This window comes from Mus pahari, chromosome 6 (genome assembly GCF_900095145.1).
Source record: "Mus pahari chromosome 6, PAHARI_EIJ_v1.1, whole genome shotgun sequence".
Lineage (NCBI taxonomy): Eukaryota > Metazoa > Chordata > Mammalia > Rodentia > Muridae > Mus > Mus pahari.
In genome coordinates this window covers 40866944-40892776 of record NC_034595.1, presented here as the reverse complement: position 1 = coordinate 40892776, position 25833 = coordinate 40866944, and the positions used below count along the sequence as shown (strand labels likewise).

Here is a 25833-nt window from a genome sequence, read left to right as displayed (position 1 = left end):
CTGGCTTTCCCCCTCTGAGCTAGACCCCACATTCCCGCCATCCTTCATCCCTGGCTTTCTCCCCTGAGCTGGACCCCCACATTCCTGCCATCCTTCATCCCTGGCTTTCCCCCTCTGAGCTGGACCCCCACATTCCCGCCATCCTTCATCCCTGGCTTTTTCCCCTGAGCTGGACCCCCACATTCCTGCCACCCTTCATGCCTTGCTCCCCCCCCCCTGAGCTGGACCCTCTGTTTCACTTTGTGCTGCTTCCCAGTGCTCCTCTTATTTGCACATCTTGTTCTGTGCATGGCAATTCCACAGCCAAGTTGCTCATGACTTTGGAAAGAGAAGATGCTCCCAACTATTCTGGAATGTTTTAATTTTTAATATGCTGTATAATTTGCTTATGCTTTACTGTTTCCATCCTCTTGTCCAATCTAGTCTAATTAAATGCCATTTTAAAGAGCCCCACATCTGGCTTACTGAAAACACCTGGAACAAAACCAAGAACATAATAACTAATCGATAAAAGTGTGTTGCATAATGGGGCCTAGTTCCAATCATATTCTTTATAAGTTCTGGTCCTCTTCCTTTGCAATATTTACTGAATAGTGGAAATTAAATAGACTTCATCTTAATTCTAGCTGTGACTTATTAATAGGGGGATGCTGCAAAATATGTAGAAAATACTTATTCATAGCTCAGTGAAAAGACTGCTATACTCAATAATGTTATGTCTAACACAAATAACATAATAGCATTAGTTGAGCATGGTCCATGTACTATGCACTATACTCAGAATATTATTGGATTATCTTGGATATCATAATCATTCAATAAGACACCATTATCTTTGTGGTAACATTGATGCAAATGAGACACAGAGAAATTATTAGCTTGCCCAAGACTACATGCAAGCAAATGATACCAGTGAAATTCAAACCTTACCTATCACATGCTATGGCTGACGTATGTCTACATCATGTCACACCCTTTTAATCAAGATAGTCTTTATCTTCACTGTGTTGGCCATTTGTGGCCTAAATTAAGACAACTGAAAGGTGATGATGAAGTACAGTGTAGAAAAGAGAAAGATATTCTACCCTACTTGATCCCAATGATCACATCTCAAATACTAATCATTTAATTTAAAAGTGTGCTTACGCTGTTTTAAATTTTGAAATGATTACAAATTCTGAACATGCATCAAAAAGAACCTTCTTTTCAAAACCACTTAAGTGGCATTGGGGGTGACTTCAACATCATTGTGTATTTGTTGCCATGAAGACATTTCCCCCATACAGCCACAATGACTCACCAAATTCAGAAGGTGACAATGACACTGTGTCATACAGTACCAGTCTTCATGTTTACATTTACCTATCTAGTCCCAGCGATGCCCGGAATAACAAGTGAACCTGTGCAGCAAAATAGTCCATATCTGGTTGTCACAGCTTTTTCTCTTTAGTCTGAGACAGTTTCTGGGTCTTTCTTTGTCATGACTTTGAAATATTTCTTCCTCACCATTTTGCATCCATGACTCCTGTGGAGGCAACCCTCCTTATGTGTCTTGTTATCCCTTTTTTCAGGACATGCTATCTCATGGCTGGCTATCTCTTCACAGGGAGTGTGGGGCCTCTCTCCAGCACATTTAAAGGCATGGTGACTGAATTCTTGGGAAAAGGGAGGTAATCAGATATTATGTGTTATTAAGATCACTTCCTACTCTGAAATTCTATGATAAATGAGTTAATATAGATTAATATTTGCAGGTTTGTGCTTAGCAAATGCACTAGGGATGTACTGATAACCACTGGAAAATGCCATGTTTAAAATAATTACTAAGGCCAAATCAAAGTGAGGCACAAATAGCTTTGAGTGGTGAAGTAGATGTTACACATATGTGAATAAGGTTGGAAGTGCAAGATCTGAGCATGGGCAGAGAAGTCAAGATATATTTAGCTACAGTAGCTCCCAAAAGGAGATGAGATAACAGTGAGTATCTGTAACAGGTAAATATATATCAGTGTTGTTCAGGCAAGAAAGCAAAAAAGTTAACTGGAGAGAATCTTAATAGTGTTAAAGAGATGAGCAATCATTCTGGAACCAATTTATCTATTCTATTAATATATCAATTACATGGTATCAACCCAGTTTCATAGACCCTAAAAGCTCTTGGTTTTGATTGCCCATTGAGGAGATGACACTGGATTCCAGGTAACATATTTTTTTCTTAGATTTTTTAAATTTTCATTTTAAATATTATCCCCTTGCCCTTCCCCCCCCTACAGAAACTCTCTATATCATCCCTCTTCCTCCTCCTGCTTCTGTGAGGATCTTCAATTCTATTCCATTGATCTTCTGCCCGTCTCTGTACCAGTAACATGCAGTTTTGTTTTGTTTTGTTTTGTTTTGTTTTGTTTTGTTTTGTTTTGTTTTGTTTTGTTTTGTTTTAAATCACTGTTGCCCTGTAATACAGCTTGAGGTCAGGGATGGTTATTGTTGAAAATAGTTTTTGCTATCTTGTGTTTTTTGTTATTCCAAATGTATTTGCAAATTGATCTTTCTAACTATGAAGCATTGAGTTGGAATTTTGATGGGGATTGCATTGAATCTGTAGTATGCTTTTGGCAAGATGGCCATTTTTCCTATATTAATCCTACCAATCCATGAGCATGGGAGATCTTTCCATCTTCTGAGATCTTCTTCATAGGTAACCTACATTATGTTGCAACCATTTGGCTGAGTTTAAATGCCTTTCTCACTAGCTGGAACTGGATTTAATATATTTTAAATGCAGAGAGAATCACAATTTAATAAAAAATATTATACTTTTGGGTAAAAGGTAATGATAAAAAACCTCATGGATATGTAGAATGAAATATATTTATATAATAAATTAACTTAAGGTCATATAAAATTCATACTAGCTAAAGGCAGACTACTGTCATTAATTTTGCATTTTTGTCAAAGATTTGTCATAGTCAGTAATGCTTAACATCAGCCTTTCTGTATCAAAACACTTCACTACTGCCCCTCTCTGAGTGCAGTGTAAGTGTACAGCAAATTCTCTTAACAGAGTTCTTACAATCGGCAGCTGGGTAAGTCCATTCTCAGGGCCCTGAATATCAAACACAGTCCTCTGTGCACATACAACTACATGCAAGCATATGTGCACATGAGCTCACATTCAGCTTCTTCACCTAGTACCCATACTACCTACATAGATCAGGTACCCAGTATCCATACATGTTCCGATTTCTCTAAACATGTCTGTTCATTAGTCACTTCCTTTAATGCCAGGGAAGCCCTCCCAAACCACTACCATGCCTATCCCATGAAGGATTCGGTGCTTTGGAGTAAGGGAAATTTGAGCTTCAGAAAAAAAAGACCAAGTTTTTGAATTACTGAATGGAAACAGTGGATTTTTATACAATCAAGTATCTTTCTCCATTCATGCCAAGCAAGTGTTCATTCTCCTGCTGTGCCTATGTGACAATTAGTGATTCTGGGAGATAGTTTAGTAGGGCGACATGTAAAATAGTTGCCTGTTAGAAGAATGCTTTTGAAAAATCTTAATTTATTTTGGCTTAGATGTAGCATGCTCTAAGTGTGATAGTATTTTCTTCTCATCCATTTGGATTTTGATAAATTTCTAGTTACTGTTTACAAAAAATAAAGGAAATAATGTGAAGACAAGAAAACTTTATTTGAACATAAACATGCACCCTTCATATACACACAAACACAAAGAAAAAATCAAAGGCCATCAGATCACATAAAACATAATGCCCAAAATATGCTTCATAACAAAAATCATATATAAACCCTTTGGGAAGTTTTTGAGAAAAACATACACACACAAGAGAGAGAGAGAGTCATGTAAACATTAATCAAGAACAAAACATAAATATACATCAGGAAAGATAGGATTATACAATAAGAACAATTGCCAAGAATAAAGAACATTTTAACTTAGTTGGCTCATCCAGATTTCATAATAACCTAGAATGTATTATGTATGCATAATGCAGTTTTAAACACACTATGTAATTGAAATGGTAGAAAACAAATCTAAAATCACAGCTGGAGATCTCAAGATCTCTGTGGTGGAGAGGTCTGTGCCTTTGTGTCCCTGTGTCCCTGTGTCCCTGTGTCTCTGGCTCTCTCTCCTCTCTGTCTGTCTCTGTCTGTTTCTGTCTCTGTCTCTCTCAGTTTCTCTCTGTGTCTCTCTTTGTGTCTGTCTCTGTCTCTGTCTCTGTCTCTCTCTCTCTCTCTCTCTCTCTCTCTCTCTCTCTCTCTCTCTCTCACACACACACACACACACACTTATGCAGGCATTCTTGCTAAGAATTCTTTCTTGACAAAGCACAGAACATCAGGCAAATATGAAAATTTTCAGTGCTTTCAATCACCAAAACCTATCTGACATTCATAGAACAATCCCCACTCCAAAAGTAGAATTATTTCAAGTTAAGCAGTAACACCATCAAGGTAGATTATCTTCTGATCCATAGACCCAATAAACTCAAACTTATTTTTTAATCACACATTGAAATTAGAAATCAATAATATAAAACTATCTGGAAATTTTCCAAATCTTTAGAAATAAAACAAAACAAAAACAACAACAACAACAAAAAACAAAAAAATAAAACAAAAAACCTTTAGATCGTTATTGTAAATAGAAGGTAATTTCTGTGAAAGGACATTTTTTAGCAGTGTTGGGGGATATAAATTAGTATGATATTAGAGAACAGTAGGGGTTCCTTGAGATGTTGAGAATAGAACTGTGCTGTGATTCAGTAGTCTCACCACTGGGTGTATATCTAGAGAAAATAATATCAGTCTGTTGAGGAGGTGCCTGCAGTCCCATACCTTCTGTGGAATTACAATAGCCATGGAACAGAAACAAGTGTGCATCATCAACAGATGAATTGGTAAGAGAAATGGTGTACACACATCGTGACATGGTTCAGCCTTAAAACAACAGCAACAACAAAAACAGCAGCAGCAGCAGCAGCAGCAGGACATGCTAAAGAGATGTCTCAGGGGTTAAGAGTATCCATTTCTTTTGGAGAGGACCCAAGGCCAGTTCCTAGCACACATTTCTGGCAGCTCACAACTGCCTGTAACTCCAATTTCATGGGTTCAGTACCCTCTTCTGATCTCCACTGGCAACTACATTCACATGTACAACTACTGCCTCACTACCCTAATAAGTGTGTATTTGTGTGTGTGTGTGTTTAAATCTTTTTCAAAAAAAGAGGAAAGGTATGCCATTTATAACAACATGGATGGAAATGGGGATAATTACATCACTGGAATAAGCTAGGTACAGAGAGTCAAGTGCCTCACATGTGGAAGCTGAAGATGCTGACCTCAGAGAGTGAAGAACAGAACGGGGTTAGGGAGGGACAGTAAGGAAACAAAAGGCTGGAGGGAGACTGGTGAACAGCTGCTAAGCTACCATTGAATTGGAGCAAGGAGTGAAGTGTGGTGAACAGCAGGGTGACTAAAAACAGGAATGGATATTTCTGAAAGCCTGAAGAAGAGGATTTAGAATGTTCTCACCATAAACAGTAAATGAGAAGATAGATTTGTTTGCCCCGATTTAATGCATGTATTAAAACATGGCACTCAGAATAAATTGTTTCTACTAGATAGATAGATGATAGATAGATAGATAGATAGATAGATAGATAGATAGATAGATAGATAGATATGCTTGTTGTTTTTCTCACAGTGACAATAACTGACAAATGCAACTTGACTGGAAAAAGTGCTTGTATGTTTGTTCAGAGTTCTGAGTGTCTCATCCGTCCTGGCGGTAAGGGAAAGGGATGGTGGTAGGGAAGGTATGATGGCAGGGGAGCCTGCAGTAGAGCTTCCCCATATCCTGGCAGCTGAAAAAAGAAAAGGGATTGGAAGTGGAACCATGTTATGACCCTCAAGGTCTGCTTCTAGCAGCTATGTACATCAAATAGATGTCTCAAAGGTTTCATATCCCCTCAAAATAATACCACAGTCTGGGGGCAAATGTACCAACATAAGGGAGACAAGTTACATTCAAGCCATAAAAATGCGTTAAAACAAGTTAATTTTAAATATTAAAATGAATTATAAGCTACTAAAAGTTAACTTAAACTGTTAGAACAAATAAATTTATACAAAGTAATCTATGAAAGCCTTGCCATTACCATTAATATTCTTTCCCTGGAATTCCACGTTAAAGATTTAAATCTTTATGTTGAGTCTAGTTAAATTCCTTTATCTAGACATGTAATGAGACAATAAATGTCTTAAAGATGTTTTTAGCACTTACTGTTTCACCCAAAACCTGCCTTCAGAGAAATGATCAAAGATCTAATTTGCTGTATTAATTTATGATAGGATACATTTCCATACTCAATGCATATTTACTAACATTTACCATAGTAGTATAGGTAATAAAGAAGATCATTTGTTTTATATTTCTAAGAGGCTTTTAATTTAGGGAGGTTGTAAGACAGGTAAATCAAATGCCGCACATAAGTTAGAAAAATAACAATATCTTAAAGGGAGTACAAAGTGCAGTGGGGATCTAGAAGAGAGAGTGGAGAGGGAGGACACACACACACACACACACACACACACACACACACACACACACACACAAAAGGATCTGTGGAGATTTGGCCTCAGATAAGCCATAGTCACTAAAGAAGTGCAGGTGATGATTCATAGAAAGAAAGAGCAATCAGCAAACACAAGCAAGTATTGGCTGTGTTAAGGGAACACTGTCTCTTTTAAGTATTAGCTGAGCTAAGAGGTGTGGTGGTTTCAATAGGTATGGCCCCCATAGACTCATGTGTTTGAAAACTTGGTCCATAGGGAATGCCACTAATAGGAGGTGTGGCCTTGTTGGAGGAAGTGTATTACGGCGGGGTCTGGCTTTGAGGTTCCATGTGCTCAAGCTGTGCCCAGTGTGGCACACAGCCTCTTTCTGCTATCTGCAGATCAAGCTGTAGAACTCACAGCTCCTACTTTATTACTGTGTCTGCCTAGATGTTTCCTGCTATGACAATAAGGGACTAAACCTCTGAACTGTAAGCCAGTCCCAGTTAAATAGTTTCCTTTATAAGAGTTGTCATGGTCACAGTGTCTCATCACAGAATCTTTTACTTCCTCTGGAGTCCAGTTCCCTCAACTACACTTACTACAACTGTTCCGGGTAAAACTAAGAAGGTAGGCTGGGGGATTACTCAGGAGGATCTTAGCAATGTGGAACTGGGTATTTGTAATTTAAGAGGCATTACTATTGTAGAGCTGTTCTCTTTGGTTTACCATAGTTGCAGCTAATCTAGGGAAAATGGACCATCCAACCGCCTCCATCTCTTCTCACAATCATGTTATCATTAACTGGTTTCATGTATTCATAGAGGACCAACACATTGGTAACCATTGTACTGAACTTGTAAGTTGTTCATACTGTGCTGCTATCATGAGACTATAATCACAATCTTTTGATAAGTTTTACTTTTATCTTATTTTATAAGCTAAAATATTAGATATTAAACTGATTTGATGAAATATAAAATAGTTCAAGATTATTGATACATATTTTCAGATTAATTTGCCCAAATACTTGTGCACATTTACAGTTCTACATGATGTTTCAAAGTTATCAGCCTGTGGATTTTAATGTTTACCTCAAAGTGTGCTCTGGCCACTACCAGGTCTGTAATAAATAATACTCCATGAAATACCACTGCTTGAAAAAGAAAGCTTGCTCTCAATAAAAGTGCATTACTAAGCCTGACTAAACATTTAAAAAGTGCATTGTGTTAGTTAAGGCTTGTACATAATAAATAATTAGTGATAATAGTAGGTCAGAGTGGACAAGTATAATTGTCTCAAGAAAAGTGTACAGTGAAGCCAGCTCTTTTGTTACTTCCTCAAACAGCAACACAATGGGGAAAGTAAAGGAAATGTTCCATAAAATCCTGAAACGGGAACCAGAAAACCTAAGGTATAAACTTGGGGAAATGACATACAAGGAAACAAAGGCAGCAGAAAAGAACACCCTCCCTCATGGTTTCAGATGCGTGAGAGGTAAATATTTCCCAGAACTGGAGTTGTACAAGGTGTGTAGAGAGCCTTCCACCATGGTTCACAGACAGCTCCCCGAAATGGTGTTGCTGCTCTTGGCTTCTTCCACTATCTTCTCTCTAGAACCGAAACGGATTCCCTTCCAATCGAGGATGAACAGAGAAAGTCTACAACTACTGAAACCATTGCCAAGCTCGTCAGTCCAGCAGTGTCTAGCACACAGGAAGAATTTCCTGCTTCCTCAGCAGCCTGTGAGTCCTCACCAGTACCAAGAGGGACAGGTGCTGGCTGTTCTGCACGAGATCCTTCAGCAGATCTTCACGCTCTTCCAGATACATGGGTCTATGGGCATCTGGGAGGAAAACCATATAGAAAAAGTCTTAGCTGCGCTTCACCGGCAGTTGGAATACGTGGAGTCACTGGGCGGACTGAACGCAGCGCAGAAGAGTGGGGGCTCGAGTGCGCAGAACCTTAGGTTACAGATTAAAGCCTACTTCAAGAGGATCCACGATTACTTGGAAAACCAAAGGTACAGCAGCTGTGCCTGGATCGTTGTCCAGATGGAAATCCACCGTTGTATGTTCTTTGTGTTCAGATTCACAACATGGCTGAGCAGACAAGACCTAGACCCTTGAACACTGAGAAGCAAGAGCCAACAGTGGATTTTAAAGGCATAGGTTGGTGGCAGAGTGGGAGGAGCTATTTATGAACTTTGTTTGCTTTTGGTGTAAAATGGCTGCATTGATTTGCTTCTGCCCAGGTTTAACTGTGTCCTAAGATGGCATGAATTGCAGTATCCATTTTGCCATGCCATGTTATGTTTTCTACCAACTTCAAATTATTTGAGAATTAAAATTAATTCATTAAAATTTCATAATTGGTCCTTCAATGGTGAAATTTTCATAGAATTTTGCTGTTAGATATGATGAACTATCTCGATAATGTAGTGAGCATTCCTTAACATACAGCATTCATTCTAAGGAATTCCATGTTTACCAGAAATTGTTAGAGACAATGAAACTAGCATCAATCCTTGAATATTTCTGTTACGAAGACATGATGGAAATATGGCCAAAAGGTGTGAACATTTTTCAGAGGAATGAAAACAGATTCAGTCTCGCTCATTATAATAATAATGCAGATTACAACTAAATAGCCTGCTGTTTTAACCTATTAGCTAACACCGCAAGGTTTAATTAAGAAAAATATGCAGACTCAACACACTTCTGAGAAAGCAGGAACTTTTCCTGTGTGCTAGACACTGCTGGGGTGATTGGTTAATGCTCTTACAATTTGCTAGATCAGCAGAAGTTAGTGCAAGCAATGTCACATAAGAGAACAAGAGTCACTTGAAGAGAATGAGATGTTTTCTCTACAGAAGTACATAAAAGAAAATAAAACCAAAAAAAGGAAAATGTGTATAAGTAGTATATTTGTGTAAAACCATGAAGTAATCTTAATATTTGTATTATATATGTGAAGAACTAAAGAACACATGAGGAATAAATGGTCAGGATTAATTATTGTTCTGTGGAGGAAGAGTAGGTCGACTTGAGGGGTGGAGCAGGAAGAACAGAGAAGGAGAGCCTTTACTCTTGTTTCTGTGGTAGCTTTGAGTCATATGCATATTATAAATTAAGTTTAATGCATCCAACTGGTTAGAATTATCAACGAAGGAGCCTTGCTGAAGAACAGAGGGGCTAGTTGACCGAGGAAGCAGGACTGAAGCAGCCCGCTCTTGGTTGGCAATGGCTGGGAGGTGGAGAGCTGAGAGGAAGCTGACCACGCCATGGGGAGGGGCTTCTGCTTCCGGAGGGCTCTGATAGTGACAGGCTCGAATCTCTCCTAGTTATGCCCTTTACAGAAGGCATCACAAAGCAATGTGGAGCAAGATGTTTGAAGTCCACTGAGACTCGCTGACTTAGCTACCCTACAGATACAGAGGACACAAGCTCTGCAGTTACTTCTACTTCATGGTCAGTGCGTAGTCTGCCATGGAAGTTACTTCTGAATGTAGAGGCTTGCTGGAGAACCAGACAATCCCAGTTTAGTTTAATCATTGGAAGCAACTGTTGGTAGAGGCACCTAGATTTGGCTTAAATGAAAGGGGAGGGGAGCTGAATGGGCTCCTGAATGTGAAGCCGTTGCCACAGTGAAGTAATCTCACCAACAACTGAAGACACAGGAGCTAGCAGGGGAGGCAAAGGCCGTGCTGACTTCACTGTGAGGCCCAGGATGGGATCTGTTTACCTTTAAGTTCACAGAGAGGTAGTGGAGTCAGGAAAGGAAAATATTTACCACACTTGACTGAAAATACAGGTCGTTTTGCTTCTCATGATCTGGAAAACTTTTTGTTGTTTTTCTACTTTAAACCAGGAAGTTTCCAGAACCAAATCCATCATCTAACAATTACCCAGTTCTCCGAACAATCTTGTCTGTTTTTCTCAGGTGAAAAACAAGACTTCAAAGATGAAGTAACTTGCTTAAAGCAACAGAGCAAGCCCCAGAGCTAGCAGAAGCCAGATTCTATCTCAAGGCACCCTGACTTGTGGCTCAAACACCTGGACTTGTGTAAAACAATCATTTGTGATAATAATTATCTTCTAGCTTGAATTATGACCTCTGAATTCTGAATTAAAGAAAAGATGTGTCTCCTTCTCTAGACATCCCTTTCCTCAAAACTTGAGTATAGAGTAAGCCCAGTGGTGATATCAGACACATAACTTTAATCCCGTCACTCAGGAGGCAGAGGTAGGTGGTTCTGTGAGTTTGAGGCCAACCTGGTCTACAGAGTGATTTCCAGGATAACTAGGGCTACACAGAGAAACTGTGTCTTGAAAAAACAAAACAAAACAACAACAACAACAATAAAAATGTAGAGTAAAGCCGTCTTTAGTTCTGAATAGTATTCAGTAAGGGAGATGGAAACAGAGAAGTGGAAGGGAATTATCCACGTCTTGGTAAAAATGTGGAGGCTGCTGATGACGCTGAAGTGCCAGTAAGCAGTAAAGATGGACTCTCGGCCCTGGATGAGAAAGACATGGCCTGAGAGTCCATCTTTACTGCTATCTGAGTTTCTCTAGGCAGTTGCTCTGTCAGACTCCTTTTAGACCACAAGGGAGCTGGGGTGGGTCAGATTACCGAACCTTGCCATTTCTTTTAACATGAGCTATCCTAGGACGCAAGTAATGGAAAAGTGAAAGAGAGGGAAAGAAAAAAAATATATGTCATATGGCTCCAACTGCAAAGGGAAGGGAGGGTGTAACTGTGTCCACGGGAACATGAGTGGGATTGGTGACCACAGAACCATGGTTCTAATACGTATCACATATACTCAAGTGATCGGATGTCCATGCTTCTCTCTGGGGCGCCGAGGGCACAGCATCACTCTTCTCATTACAGAAATGGCATCAGGCTCTCGAACTTCAGCTCTCAATCTCACTGACTCAAACAGTCTAGGAGATTCTCTGTCCCAGTTTCTACACCTTTCCAAAACAGCTCCACCTATGGGAAACCACAAGCATTTTCTGGTAATGCCTTCAAGTGCAGAGCTCAGAATTATAACATCACACACGATCTTCTTCACAACGGCTGGGCATGGCTCTGTGTGCTGTTGGGGACAGGACAGTGACGAGAAACCCGACATTCGGGGACATGAAAGAGAAACAGTGATTTTTATGGCCCACTGCTGGGTGCTGAGATAGGTAGAGGATCACAGGTCAGGCAATGATCCTGCTCACTACAGTGACGTGTTTTCCAGGTTGGCCTCTCCTTAATCTCCAATGATGCTCTCTGGGGCACTCCCCCTCATCTTCCTAATTCACTTACCCTTTGTTACTTTCATTAAATAGTTTATCGTTTTAAAACTATGAGCACTGAGAATGGATACACACTCATTAGTGAGCATCGAGGGAAGAAATCCTTGTTAAAACTTAACCGAAATGTAGTTACATCATTTCCTCCTCCTCCTTTCTCCTACCCCTTCCCATGCTTGCCTCCTTGCTTCCCCCATTCAGAGCCTCTTCTTCTCCAAGCACTGTTGTTACATATACATAGAGACAAAAAAAAAAATCACTCAATACTGAGAACCAATTAAGGGGCTCTTCCCTAGGAAGACTCATTCTCCTCTGTCATCGATTGCTAATTGCTTGTAAGACTTCCTCTAGGGTGTGACCTGATGAGATCTCCCTTATCTGTGTTGGCATGTCAACTGGTATTGTCACTGTTAAGGTCTGGTTAGACAGCCACACTGTTCCCTGTCCTATCTAGAAAGCACAATCTCACAGCAGACTTCTTGGTCCTCTGACTCTTAGGACCTCTCCTCCCCGTCTTCTGCAACGCTCCCTAGGCCTTAGTTAGGTGCAGGGGTTGGGTTATAGATGTGTCGTCTGGGCCTGGGCACCCCCACAGTCACTTCTTTTCATTTTGACTAGTTGTGGCTTTCTGTATTGGTCTCCTGCTGTACAAAAGAATGACTTTGATGGTGGAAGTGGGGTGAGAACTTCTTTGATGGAATGTGTGAGGTAAGATCTACCCTTGCCTGTGGATAAGTATTTAGAGTGTGGTTAGGAATACATTGGCTTTAAGGAAGTGGTAGGTTCTCTTGGGCTGGAGAGCTAGCTCAGCTCTTAAAAGCTAGATTCACAGCCAAAGAGACAAGGATAGAAATTCTTAAACCTTAGTGCAAAGGACCAGAGCAACTTTGCCAGGTGGTGCTGGGAAAGAGAAGCTCCGGCTTTTCTCTGTCCCAGGGGATGCTCTAGTGGTTCCCTGCATCACTTTCAGTCTTCATTGACCTAGTATCTCATGTCCTCTGGGAATAAAATGATTTTTTTTAATGTTGATAAGTGGCACCGTGCAGGAACTTCACATTGTTCCCTGTCATCCTTAGAGTTGTTCTTGAGTTCTGTGAAGGAACAGTACTTGTGCCAACATGCCTCTGCACTAGAGATGTCTAGCCACACTTTTCTAGCTGTTGTGATTTTTGTTGTTGTTGTTACTTTTCACTTCAACATTCTTCTGGAGTCGGTGTCACAGTAATTTCAAAAGTCAAGTTGTGTGACTCTTAATATTTTACTGTCAAAAGACATTTTAAGTGGTAAGCACTTTTCTGATATTCTCATTTTACCTCTCCGAGGGACTTCATAAAAGGATATCTTTTAATTTTAAAACAATGAAGTAGAAGCTTGGGCATCTGTGATTTTGCGGGTTTTTAATTTGTTTGTTTTGATTTTCCAGATAATTGTAAGTTGATGTCAGCAGAGAAACCACAGCTGTAAGAGAACACACAGACAATAGAAACCTGAGGTGGGAGCTGGAGAGATGCTGCATGAGAACGCATAACCAGTGTGGACAAGGAGGGAGATATTACTCAGTCGTTAGAGCACTTGCTGATCATGCAGAGGCCCTGAGTGATAGGTTCAGTTCCCAGTCCTCACATGAGAGCTAACAACCCTCTCTAACTCTAGTCCAGGGATCAAGAACACATGGGGTGCATACATACAGGCAGGCAAAGGAGACACACACACCTAACATTAAATAAGTATTTTTAAAAGTGGGGAAGGAAATAGAAACCCTTGAGCCTTGTAGCAAGCTTGTCTCCATGTTTGCTTTACTAACTGCTGCTCTGCAGTCTTTCGGGAAAAATGAGAACTGCTCTGGTTGTCTACACCAAGGATGCTCCACACCCCCAATGAGGTTTGGAAGAAATCTTACCACTCCAACCGAAACAACGACGATCAGGGACAAGGAGGGAGGCGGGGTGGACAGGGAAGGGGGGGAGCAATAGCCACAGCTTTAAACTTGACTTCTGCTAGAAAGTGGGGCTTCAGGGTGCAGAGAGACCCATAACCAGACATTATGCAGGGAGAGAGAGAGAGAGAGAGAGAGAGAGAGAGAGAGAGAGAGAGAGAGAGAGAGAGAGTCTAAATTGGAGATCTCCATCTGGTCCCTCCCCTTGAAGATCAGGGAACCCGCAAAATAGGGTGAGGAAAGGCTGTGAGAGTCAGAGGGAATGGGGGACATTAGGAGAACATGGCCCACTGAATCAACTAAGCAGGGCTCACATGTGCTTACAGAAACTAAAGCAGCACAGAGCCTACATGGGTCTATGCCAGGCCCTTCACATCTATGTTGTAGCTCTTAGCTTAGTGGTTTGTGTGGGACTTCTAACACTGGGAAGAGGTGTAGCTGACTCTTTTGCCTGTTCGTAGGAACTCCCCCCCCCCCCAATTTGGTTGTCTTGTCTGACATCAATATGAGGGCTTTTGCCTTGTCTTATTGCATCTTGGTTTGTCCTGCTTGGCTGTTGTCTCTGGGAGGCCTGCTCTTTTCTGAAGAGAAAATGTAGGGGAGTGGATCTGGGGAAGGGGATGGGGAGGTAGGAGGAGTGGAGGGAGGGGATACTGGGTGGGATGTATGGTATGAGACAAAAATCTATTTTTTAAAAAGTAGGGCTGCAGTATTGCTCTCCCTAGTTGACAGTGTCTGTGGGGTCCAGTCCTTAACTGTGTGGATGGACAGAAGTTGAAGTGCTAAGTACCACAAGAAACTGGGCAGGAGATGATGGCGTGGTTCTAGAGAACCTTCTAGACTAGGTTAAACTCTGACTATGAAATTGCTTTCTTGGTGTAACAATAGACTCTCTTCAGGATTCTACTTGCTTGCTTCTGGTTCTGGTCCCTTCGTCTGCAGAGACGAAGCAATACAAGATAAGATGTCCTGGCCAATAACAACTCAGTGATCAACAGTCCCAAGGGAAAACAAGCCTCTGGCAGATTAAAAACAAGATAGAATGGTGGCTTCAGATGTTCAAATGATCAATTAAAGTGAAAACTTGGAAACAGCCATTATACAAAGGCTCTGCAGTAGCCAATCCCATTTTTTCACATGAGCGCGGTAGGAAGACTGATAGCAACACAGGTGGGTGATTGGAAGGAAAGCTGAAGAACAAGCTTAACAACGGAGAAGTAAAGCAGAGAGCAGAAGGCTCATGTTTCAGCTTAGTGATGAAGCGTGTCACCGCGATTCAGTAAGCCTGGGTCTTTCCACAGACGCTGTAGATGAACTGACAATCCACATTAGCCTGGTCTCTCACAAAACAACAAACTGCCTGTTGATTTAAATAACAAAATACGGACAGTAATCTAGAACAAGTGAATACTTCACCCAAAGCTAGCAAGGTGAGCTTAAAAACGGTGCTATCAATCTTATACCGCTACTAGGTAGACGGAGATTATTGTGTTTGAAAAAAGACTTTTTAAACTTACATTTTAACAGCAGGGTTGTCCTCTGTTCTATACAATGGGGGGGGGGATTTAAATGCCTGAGAGCCTAACTGTGCTTATTGAAGATGAATGTAATCTGGGTTTATCATATTTATCCAGAACTGTTTGAACAAATACATTATAGTGACTGATGTTATTCTGCCCTCTACTGGTGAAAATTGAAATTCCTGCTGAGAGGAGTTCCAGTCCAAGGATTGAGTAACCAACTTGAATCAACCCCCTCCCTTCCTCCCTTCCACTTTTTCTCTCTCCCTCCCTCCCTCTCTTCCTTCCTCCCTCTCCCTCCCTCCCTCCTTCTCCAGGATCTCACTATGTAGCCTTGTCTGGCCTGGAACTTGACTTGCTGACCATGCTGGCTTTGAACTCACAGGCATCTATCTACCTGCCTTTGCCTCCAAAGCACGTGGATTAAAGCTCCTGGGTTGAACTCGAATGTCAGTGACATTTTTCTCATAAAACAAATGAGCAAAACAAACCAAAAAAGCAGAATTAGAATCTTGATTTATATATCTTGGTCAATTAATAAGAGCAGGAAAAAATGTGAACACTGTACAATCTCTTATTTACATTGCTAGGCCCATTATGTCATTCAGAAAGGTGTGCATGCTGCTTTTTCCATATAAATGTAGCTACTGCCTTTCATCAAAGAAGCCTCTCTTGGTAACAAATGGAGACCATCACAGAAAACCACAATTGGACACAATGTAGACAGCAACAGATCCTAGGAGAACCAGCTCCAACGGATACATCTATATCCATGTCACAACTCCAGCATCTGCAACTCAGAGGACTCCGGGGAAAAGGGTCCAAAAGCAGTCTCTCCTAGAAATGGTGCATATAAGTAAGAGCAAGGAAAAGGCAATATCAATGGGGATATTAAGATGGAAAGGAGAAGATATCATGAAGGCCCACCCCTAGACAGAGAATGACAGGCAGCTAATGACTGCTGGGAGAGGGGAATTAGCCTCTTCCTGGCATGAGTCCCTTGTTGATTCTTCAATTCAGAGGGGTCACCCCTGAAACTACATACACACACACACCACACTCAGCAGATTGTATTCATATGTTTGTGCATACACGTATATAAAAGAGGCTATCAATTTGAAGAGGTAGGAGGGATATTGGAGGGAGGGTGCATGGGAGGGGCTGAAAGGAGGGAAGAGGAGGTAGTGATGTAATTCTGTTTCAAGTAAAATCATTTTTAATAGCTTTCAAAACACCTGCAATGTTTCAACCTGATTTTGAGCAATCACAGCCAATAATGTTCTGCCTCTGCCATTTTTGAAGTGGAAAGCCTTATTTTAAAATTTTTAAATTTTAAGGACTATTCAGATATCAAATGACAATCTTTTTAGGTGATATATATATATATTTTGTTGCATATATATATATGCAACAAAATACCTTTCACCTTGTTCAGTGTCCTCCATATGCACGTGCAAGGGCTTGTGAAGGAGGCAAGGAATGGCTTCTTGATTTAGTTTACCCAAATTTTCACTCTGTCATATACATTTCTATCAAGGCTCTGTTGGCCACTGAGCAATCTAGAGGCATTAGCTCATTCTTACCCATTCTTCAGCATTTTCTCTCTGCAGGCTGAATTCCTAACCCAGCCACTTCTCCCTCCTCCTAGGCTGGGCATGGGTATAAACATGTGTGTTATTAATGGTGACTACTGGACCGCAGCTATGCTGCAGGTTTCTATTTGCTGTGAGTATAACCAGAGGAGCCAGTTTAGGTGAAAATCAGTGGCAGGGGGAATGGATGGAGCGTAGATGAAGCCCCTCCGACACCTGGTTTTGTTTTATTAATGCACACAGTCCCTGTTAATAGCATGAATCAATTAAAGCCTGCCCAACTCTTTACTGGTCTGGGCCCTCTAATCTGTTGCCATTAAAGCAGAGACTTATTCTTCAATATCATCCAAGAACCTGTTGACTGCTTTGGTGATGTGGGCAAGGGGGCTTAAATGGTAGGTCATAATTACTAGTGACTCATTTGCTCTATCTTTTTAGCAAGTGTCTTGGTTGGTTTTAAAACACTTACCAAAAACAACTTAAGAAGAAAAAGATTTATTTCATCTTACAAGGCACACCAATATAAAGGGAAGTGAGGCCAGGAACAGGGAGGCAGGAATTGAAGCAGAGACCGTGAAGGGGTGTTGCTTGCTTGCTTGCTTTCCCTGGCTTGCTCAGTCTGTTTGCTTCCTTCCTTCCTTCCTTTCTTAACAGACATATTTGTGGTAGAAATCTTTTTAATTGTTACTAAGTCCTAATTTCTTATTTTGGTACAAAATTTGTTTTGATACAAAATCAAGGTTTTCATTAGTATAAATTTCTCCTATTGATACAAAAAAAATATAAAAGTACAGGGCTTAGACCCAGTCCTTCTATAACTGTTATTATAAACTGATCTGAGATGATTAAGTTGGTGAGTTAAGGGCCAAATAACAAAATCATGTCTCTAAGTTCATTGTTCCAGTGTTTTCAGATATTTAATTAGATTAGAAATAGCTGAGAGTAGTTCATGGAGAACAGTCCGGATTACTTCACATAGATAGATTGGTTTTCAAAAACATCAGAAATCCACGGAATGTGACATTGAATGTTATTTATTTACCTGTTGTTGAGACAAATCTGCTCGTAACAGCTTCCCATTCGTGGATTCAAAGCAGCAGCTGAGCATCTTCCCTCCAGGCGAGGCTGTACATTTGTGCCTAGGTGGCCACTGGGCAGAAATTGCCACTCTCTTCCTGGAGACCTGTGCTGTTCTTGAAAGGGCACAATTAACAGGTTAGGACAGCTTAGTTCTGCTGAGACAGCATAGGCTAGTCCTTAATGTTCCTGCATCTCTAAGGTCTGTCAGATGATCCTGGGCCAGAAGGCTGAAGATGTGTTCCAACTTCCTGACTTACTAGGCAGCTCTCTCTACAGTTTGTGTCAGTTCTGGAAGCTGTGTTAGGCTTCCTATATATTTTCAGTAATGTTGGTTATTCTCAGATTTCTGATGGGGTTAAAAGACTGCTTATAGTCTCTTAGCCAACCCAGGCTATTTATATTGAGAGAACAGATTTGAGAGGACGGTTTTTAGATGGCATACAATCTAAAGCCGGGACATAAGTTAGGTATAGAATTATAAGTCTTTTAGCTAGGACAAAAGACATTGTTCTGTCTTAATGACAAAAATGATAGAGTGGGTGTTAGGTCTATCTTATACCTTATAAATTACAAAATGGTAATAGTTGTGCTCAATGTATATTTTTGAGAGAAAATTTATTTTTTTATTTTAATTAAACAGAAAGGGTGATATGTGGCAGGATTTTCCCTGTCCAATTACATTAAAATATTAGTGCAGCAGGAGGCTTGTGATTGGACAGGGGAAAGAGAGACGGAGCTGAGAGAGAGAGAGAGAGAGAGAGAGAGAGAGAGAGAGAGAGAGAGAGAGAGAGAGAGTCTGGAGGGAGAGGGGGGAAGCAAGATGGAGACAGACAGACAGACAGGAAGATACAGATTCAGATTCAGTGTGGCGTTAAATAGCCACAGGTAGATAGGATATCATAAAGGAGAGAATAATTGGGAAATTGGGATAATTTGTCTAATCTAGGTGGGCAGCTTTTTATCATTATCAATTGATTCTGAAATCATTGCATTGGCATCTTGTGGATTGAGAATTTATTGCCATATAAATCTGATTGGTTAATTATAAGCTTCAGGAGTTTTGTTTTTACTGGATTACTGGAAGGAGGGACCACTGACCACAGGGGGGATTATGGCTGAGGGGGTACAGGCTGCACTGAGGCAGTGAACTGGAACTGCTATAGCAAGAGGTGTATTTTCAGTATATAAAAATCAATGGGATACAAGATTCAACTCAGTACTTCTTAGAAGGGGAAACAAAATACTCAAAAGAGGAAATATGGAGACAGTGTAGACTGAAGGAAAAAAGAGACTGAAGGAAAGGCCAACCAGAGACTGCTCCACCTGGGGATCCATCCCATATACAGTCACCAACTATTGTGGATGCCAAGACGTGCTTGCTGTCAAGATCCTGATATAGCTGTCTCTGTAGAGACTCTGCCAGACCCTGACAAATACAGAGGCATGGGTGGATGCTCGAAGCCAACGGTTGGACTGAGCTCAGCGTCCCTGATGGAGGAGTTGGAGAAGTCACTGAAGGAGCCAGGGGGTTTTCAGTCCCATGGAGGGAGCAACAGTGTCAACCCGCCAGACCCTCTGGAGTTCCCCGGGATTAGACTGCCAACCAAAGAGTACATGTGGAGGGACCCATGGCTCTGGCAGCCACATGTGTGGTAGAGGTGGCCTTATTGGACATCAGTGGGAGAAGCGGCCGTTGGGCCCGAGGGGGGTTCGATGCCCCAGTGTAGGGAAATGCCAGGATGGGAAGACAAGAGTGGGTGGGTGGGTGGGGGAACACCCTCATAGAGGCAGGGGAGGGGGGATGGGATGGGGGTTTCCGAAGGGGAGACCTGGAAAGAGGAAAACATTTAAATGTAAATAAAGAAAATATCCAATTAAAACATCAATGGGATATGATATTGAAGAAGAATTCGTTTATCAGTCAAACATGATAATTTCCTCTGCAGCCTCACTCTTAGTTCCTTGGGCTCCCTTCCACAGTGTAGTTAAGGGTGGTGTCAGTGTGACTTCACAGCAGGTGGGAGGTCCAAAAACCCATTCTTTCCTTTCTCCCTACAGCTGCTCATTGCCCAAATTGCACCCATGTATGGTGCATATGGAGACTTGATGTTTTATAAAATAATCTCAAAGAATGACAGACAAAGAATAATCTGGCACTGGGTCAGTTTTTGTTAAGAAAGGGCCTCCTGTGCCTTTTGGAGCCAGCCAACCAGACAGTCCTCTGTGCTGCCTCCTGAGATGAAAATAACAGGGGTGGGAGTGAGGGTGGGGGTGGGGGTGGGTGGGTGGATCAGCTACAAAAGCGCGGTTTCCTTTCGAGTTCTGCCTCTATGACGTCACTGTAGCGGGGCATTCCTTCCGCCCCCAAAGCACATTCGCACAAACAAGCACAAGCCACTCACCGCAGTTGCGCGAAACTTTCGCTTTCTTCCCGTGGTTTTTCACTCTTCAAAGAAATTCAGAGTCACAAGGGAAGCGAAACACCTGTGCGGATGGGCTGCACGTGGAGACAGGAAAACACTGCGGCAGGGGAATAAGTGGATTCTTTGGGCAAGGAAGCTGTTGGAGAGGAAAGTCACCGGTGTGGCGCCAGTGCCTGTGGGTGCATATTGGTCCGCACCCTGGGAGAGACCCTATGCTGGGGCGTGCACATCACTGACTGCACAGGGATCACTCTGCCAGAGGAATGGTGTGTTTTCCTCTTTCCAGGTTTTATCCCAGGCTTCCACGCGGTTCCAGCTTCAACAAGCAGAGCTCCCTGTGACACTCAGCAGACACTTTGGTGTGCTGAGACGGCTCGGTTTGTAGAGAACTCACTAGAGAGAATATACAGGAAAGATAGCAAAAATAACACTCAGGGGACATTAATGCACTTTCTGCTCCAAGAGCCCCATCCCTTCATTCTTAGTTTTTGTATATTTGTTTATGTAAGTGTGTAAACACATGGATCAGGCCATACATATGACAAGCAGAAGGTGGCATTCAGGAGTTGGTTCACTCTTCCGCCATTGGACTTCTGAATCCGGCAATCACTGTGTCTTGGGGAAATCTGAAGTCCCTTCTCTCCTTCAGACACTAGGAAGGGGAAATTTTTATTTGGCCCAGGAGCACAAATGTCTTTCTGCTAAACAAGAGTTCTGAGCCAAGTCAGCCCAGAAATCCAGGAGGACCAAACTGCACATCACCAGAGCCGCCAGCAGAGAGCGCAGGAGGACCATGGGACCACGGGGAAATGATGATGTGGGAAGAGGATGGTGGTGGAGTGAAGGAGTGAGTGAGTGTGTGTGTGTGTGTGTGTGTGTGTGTGTGTGTGTGTGTGTGTGTGTGTGTGTGTCTTAAGCAGGGAACACACAGTTTGCATTTTCTGAACATTTATCTAAACTTGAACTTTGTTTTCATTTGTGAATTTTTCATATGGCTAAGACGGTGACATCCATTCATATTAAAATTAATATTTCCAGTAAATTTCAGATACGTCAATTCAAATGTCTACTTACCCCTCAATGAGAAATACTCTAAGCTTGTGGCCAGGTGTGTGTGTGTGTGTGTGTGTGTGTGTGTGTTCACAGCACACTTATACACTGAATCACTTCTATTCCACATGCAAACATCAAGCTTCTTGTCCTATGAGAGGCTTTGGGTTCTCATTCTCACCTCCTCTTTTACCTAGAATTCTCACCATGACCAGTTTCTGTGTTTAATTGGGAATTTATATAGTTGTTGGGTGGTAGTTTGGTTTCTATCTTTTTTTTTTTTTTAAATCAAAATCTTCCTCAGCATCTCCAGCTAGCTGACCTAGAACTTTCAGAAATCCTTCCTCCTCAGTATCTCAAATTCAGGGATTTAATAAACTATCTGCATCAATAAACCTTCTTGGAATGAGATTTTTGCTCACTGTGTAACTTACAGCAGAGCCTGATGGCTCCTGGTGATTGATCTCTGGTGTCTCTGTCCTTAAACACATTCACTTGGGGCATGTGGCTGTGCTTTGAAGGAGCCACAAGGCTGGGATTAACTCTTTGCCCTCTGCCCATATTATTTAACTAAAGTCACCTATGTATGCTATCTCCATCCCCACCCCTAGGTCCCAGTCATCCTGAAACCCACCCACATTCGTTTTAGGTGCTTACGAAGATTCCACTTCCACAAGGACATCAGGTCCCAGCAGGTCAACTCCCAAGGTGCTTATCACACCTAATAGTTCCCTCAGCTTTACAGAAGGGGACTGGCATCTTTGTTACAAAAATAATAAAGTAAGTCCTTGCTTCTGACCCTAAAGTGCTTGCCTGAAAGAGCCTGGCTCTCGTATTACTTTCTCTTCTCCTTCGACAGGACCCTAGCTATCAAAGATGTCAACAGTCTTCCAATGGGGAGAGCAAACATTTGTTCTGTCTGAGTAGGTAAACAAAGCACTTGTTACAATATTTTAATTCAATAGTCAATTTTTATTTTGCCACGCATGACTTTTATTGTTGAACTCTCTTAGGTAATGGTTGAACAGCTTCATTATTTTGTGATCTAGGTGCATAGGTGACAGTATTTCTCCTTACAAGTCTATATTACCCAAGTATATTGGCATAGGGTCAGGTACAGTAGGCTTTATGCATACAAAAAGGATTTTCAAATATCTTGTCCTTATATAATCAGTGTTTATCCTTTATAAGCTTGGAATTAATTTGGTTGAAAAAAAATCACATGATTCTTTATGCTTGACTAAGATAGGTAAGTAAAATAAAATATTGGAAACAAAAGTTCTAAGAAGGTTCAAAACATCCCTTTTTAAAATTTAAGTTTTTATCAAGAGAAACTAGTTGCCCCCAGTCCCTGATGATTCTCTTTGGTTTGTTTGTCGCTCTGTGACTCATTGTAGCAATAAAGGACACCAGGAGAACACACATGTTCAAGAATGAAACTTTCTTTATTCATGCTTTTTTATTTTAAATTTAAATAACAATAGCAAAATAAATTCTGTGAGCTATTTTTACTTAGAGTTGCTTTGGTTCAGAGCGCTGTGCTGTCCTTATATCACTTCCTGGGTCACGCTGAGGTTAATGCAGGCTAAAGGCTGGGAAGGAGCGAAGGCAGGAAAGGAGCTGCAAAGGGCTGGGCCATTAAAAAAAAAAACAAAACAATTTTCAAGATTGAAAATTGTATTTGTCCTTTCAACTTTCATAGAAAGAAAAACTCCATTAGTTTGTGGGGAAAGAGAAAGAAATAGAAGTTCAAATGTCATGAAAATGAAAAGGGGAGTCAACTTCTCCTGAGAAATGGCAGTGGGTTATCAAAACCCAGAGCTAAGGGAAAGGAGGAAGGAAGACGGATGTTGAAATGCACCAAGGCACTAAGACGGCAACTTCCGAGAGGAACGGAGAGAGAGTCCTCTGAGGACTCTGTGAGCAGCCCGCGGTCTGGAAGGCCTCCTCCAGCTGACGATTTTTAGTTTGACCCAGATGTGAACAGTTGTGGGAAGAGAAGGAGGGAGTCAAACCAACCACAGGAGACTGTCACTCTGACCGCAGTCACAGGAACACTAACCCAGTAGGCAGGCTAAGGCCTCCCCGAGGACTCCACCAAAGTGCTAACACTTTGCAAAACTGAGAAAGCACTGCCTTTCGAAGAAACCTAGAATTCGGAGAAAGGGGAATCGGCAGCTCCCACAGCAATCTGCTCTTATGCTGGAAGACAGTAATGATATTTAAAAAAAAAATGAGAATGGAGAAAATTATTGTAAGCTAACTTATGTCCATCCACTGCTCTAACGTAATTTAAAATATGAATTCAGTCATCTCAGTCGCGGCGTCTGAGACACTTTGGACATAAATAAAAAGGAGATCAGATACACAGTACTTTAGAGACAGTTGAGATTCGGGGTTACTAGAGGAAGTGCGAACTGAAACAGCTTTGGGGTTTACCGCGGAAGAGAGGACGTGGCCGGACCTGGTAGAACTGCAGCTGAGATGTCAAAGGGAGGAGTCTACGCAAGCTCATTGTCTCTTTCACTTTGATTTTTAAAACTGCATCATGGCTGGGGCACTAAGATGAATTTTGGGGGGTACGGGTTTTAGAAGAGTTATTGATGCCATAGACATATGTACGAACAGACAAGAACCTGCCTGGTAGGGACTCTGAGAACACAAGCCCCAGCACCAGAGACAGAAAGTATGGGGGGAAAGCACGAGAAAGGGGTGTCATCTGAAGTAAAATCAAGCCCAGGTGACAGTCTGTGACCTTCTTAAAACCCTCTGAGGATGTGGATGGGTGGGGGTAAGGGGGCGGTATCTTAGCAGAAGCCTACAGCTAGGCTTCCCTGCCCCCAACTACTCCGAGGAAGATGGGAAGTGGGTAATTAGCAGGCTGTGTGGCCACCAGTACATCTTTATTGTGCCTGCAAATTCATTTCCTCCAGGGGGAATCTGGGCATATAGAAACCTGTTAGCTTACAAATCGAACTGTCAGCAGGGTCTTATCAGGACTTGAGATAGGGGAGAGGTTGCAGGTACTGTAGACTGGGCAGCGGTGTGGTCTGCATGCTAGGACGATTGCTCGCTTATTTGTTTATTCATTTAAAGTCATTTACTCATTTATTTTAGATCACTGTTATTCCCTCAAAGTTGAGTGTTTCTCTAGATTGTTATGGGGAGACAGTAGGTTGGGATGTGAGGCAGGCAGTTCAGGGGACACTGAGGCTACTGGAGACTAACGAGTTTATTAGAAGACAGACAGACAGACTGGCAGGCTGCAGCATGCTAGGAACTTCAGGGAGATTTCAGGTCTGTGCTGATAAGTTTTTGTCAACTTGGCACAAGCTTAAGTCACTGGGAAAGAGGGACCCTTTGTGTAGGAATTGCCTCCATCAGATTGGCCAGTGGACATGGCTGCGTGACATTTTCTTGATGTCAGAGGGCCCAGCTCACTGTGGCAAGTGGCATTATTGGACATTTGGTCCAAGGCAGGTAACTGGGCACCTTGGCCCTAGATCGTATTTTAAAGGGAAGCTGAGCAAGCCATGCTTCTCCAAGGATCCCGGTTCCATTTTTGCCTCCGGATTCTTTCCCTGAGCTTCTGCGCTGAATTCCCTATACGGCAGAATAACCGCCACCTCAAGTTGCTTTGGCCAGTGTTTTATCACTGCGACACAGAAGCAAACTAAAGCAGGGCCTCTGCAGGAAAGATAGCATGGTGAGGTCTCTGTAGAGAAACAGGGCCAATGGGCAAAACAAGGAGACTCCTTTTACATCATTTTAGGATTAGGAGAGAATTATAGCTGGTGCTGCCAACCAAGCTCTGCCATTCGCACACAGGAGGCAAGGAAGGGAGTTGGGAACAGAATGCAGCGTCCCTTTGATGTAGACTCACTCCGCAGATGAGATGCGATTTGGGCAAGTGTGCTAGTGGCTTGGGCTTCATATGTCTCGGTGATGCTATAAGAGGAACCCCTTCAAACTGTATCCTAACAGTATATTCTTACACCTGGGACCCAGGGACAGATCCCTAGTGCTTCCTACAACCTGAATATTGTCTGAAAAACAATCAATATCAAAGGGTAGGTCCATAGCAAGAATTAGTTAACAGTAAAATCAAAATTTAACCACCTTTTAAGCCCTGGTAGTTTTAGGAAGCAAGGGCACTGATAATAATGTACACATATAAATAGTAGTTACTTTAGACAGGAATAGAAAATAAATGCAATAACACTAACAATTAAAAACACAAAGTAGCTAGGCAGTGGTGGTGCACACCTTTAATCCTAACACTCTGGAGGCAGAGACAGACATATCTCTGAATTTGAGGCCAGTTCTAGGATAGCCAGGGCTACA

At 41.8% G+C, this 25833-nt stretch overlaps 1 protein-coding gene across 1 annotated transcript; it reads left to right on the top strand.

The window, feature by feature from the left end:
- The first annotated feature begins 8115 nt into the window (after positions 1 to 8115).
- Positions 8116 to 8765, top strand: Ifne (interferon epsilon). Its single transcript, XM_021201340.1, has one exon. The coding sequence runs from the start codon at positions 8130 to 8132 to the stop codon at positions 8706 to 8708; it is 579 nt and encodes a 192-aa protein (XP_021056999.1). The 5' UTR covers positions 8116 to 8129; the 3' UTR covers positions 8709 to 8765.
- Positions 8766 to 25833: the final 17068 nt, after the last annotated feature.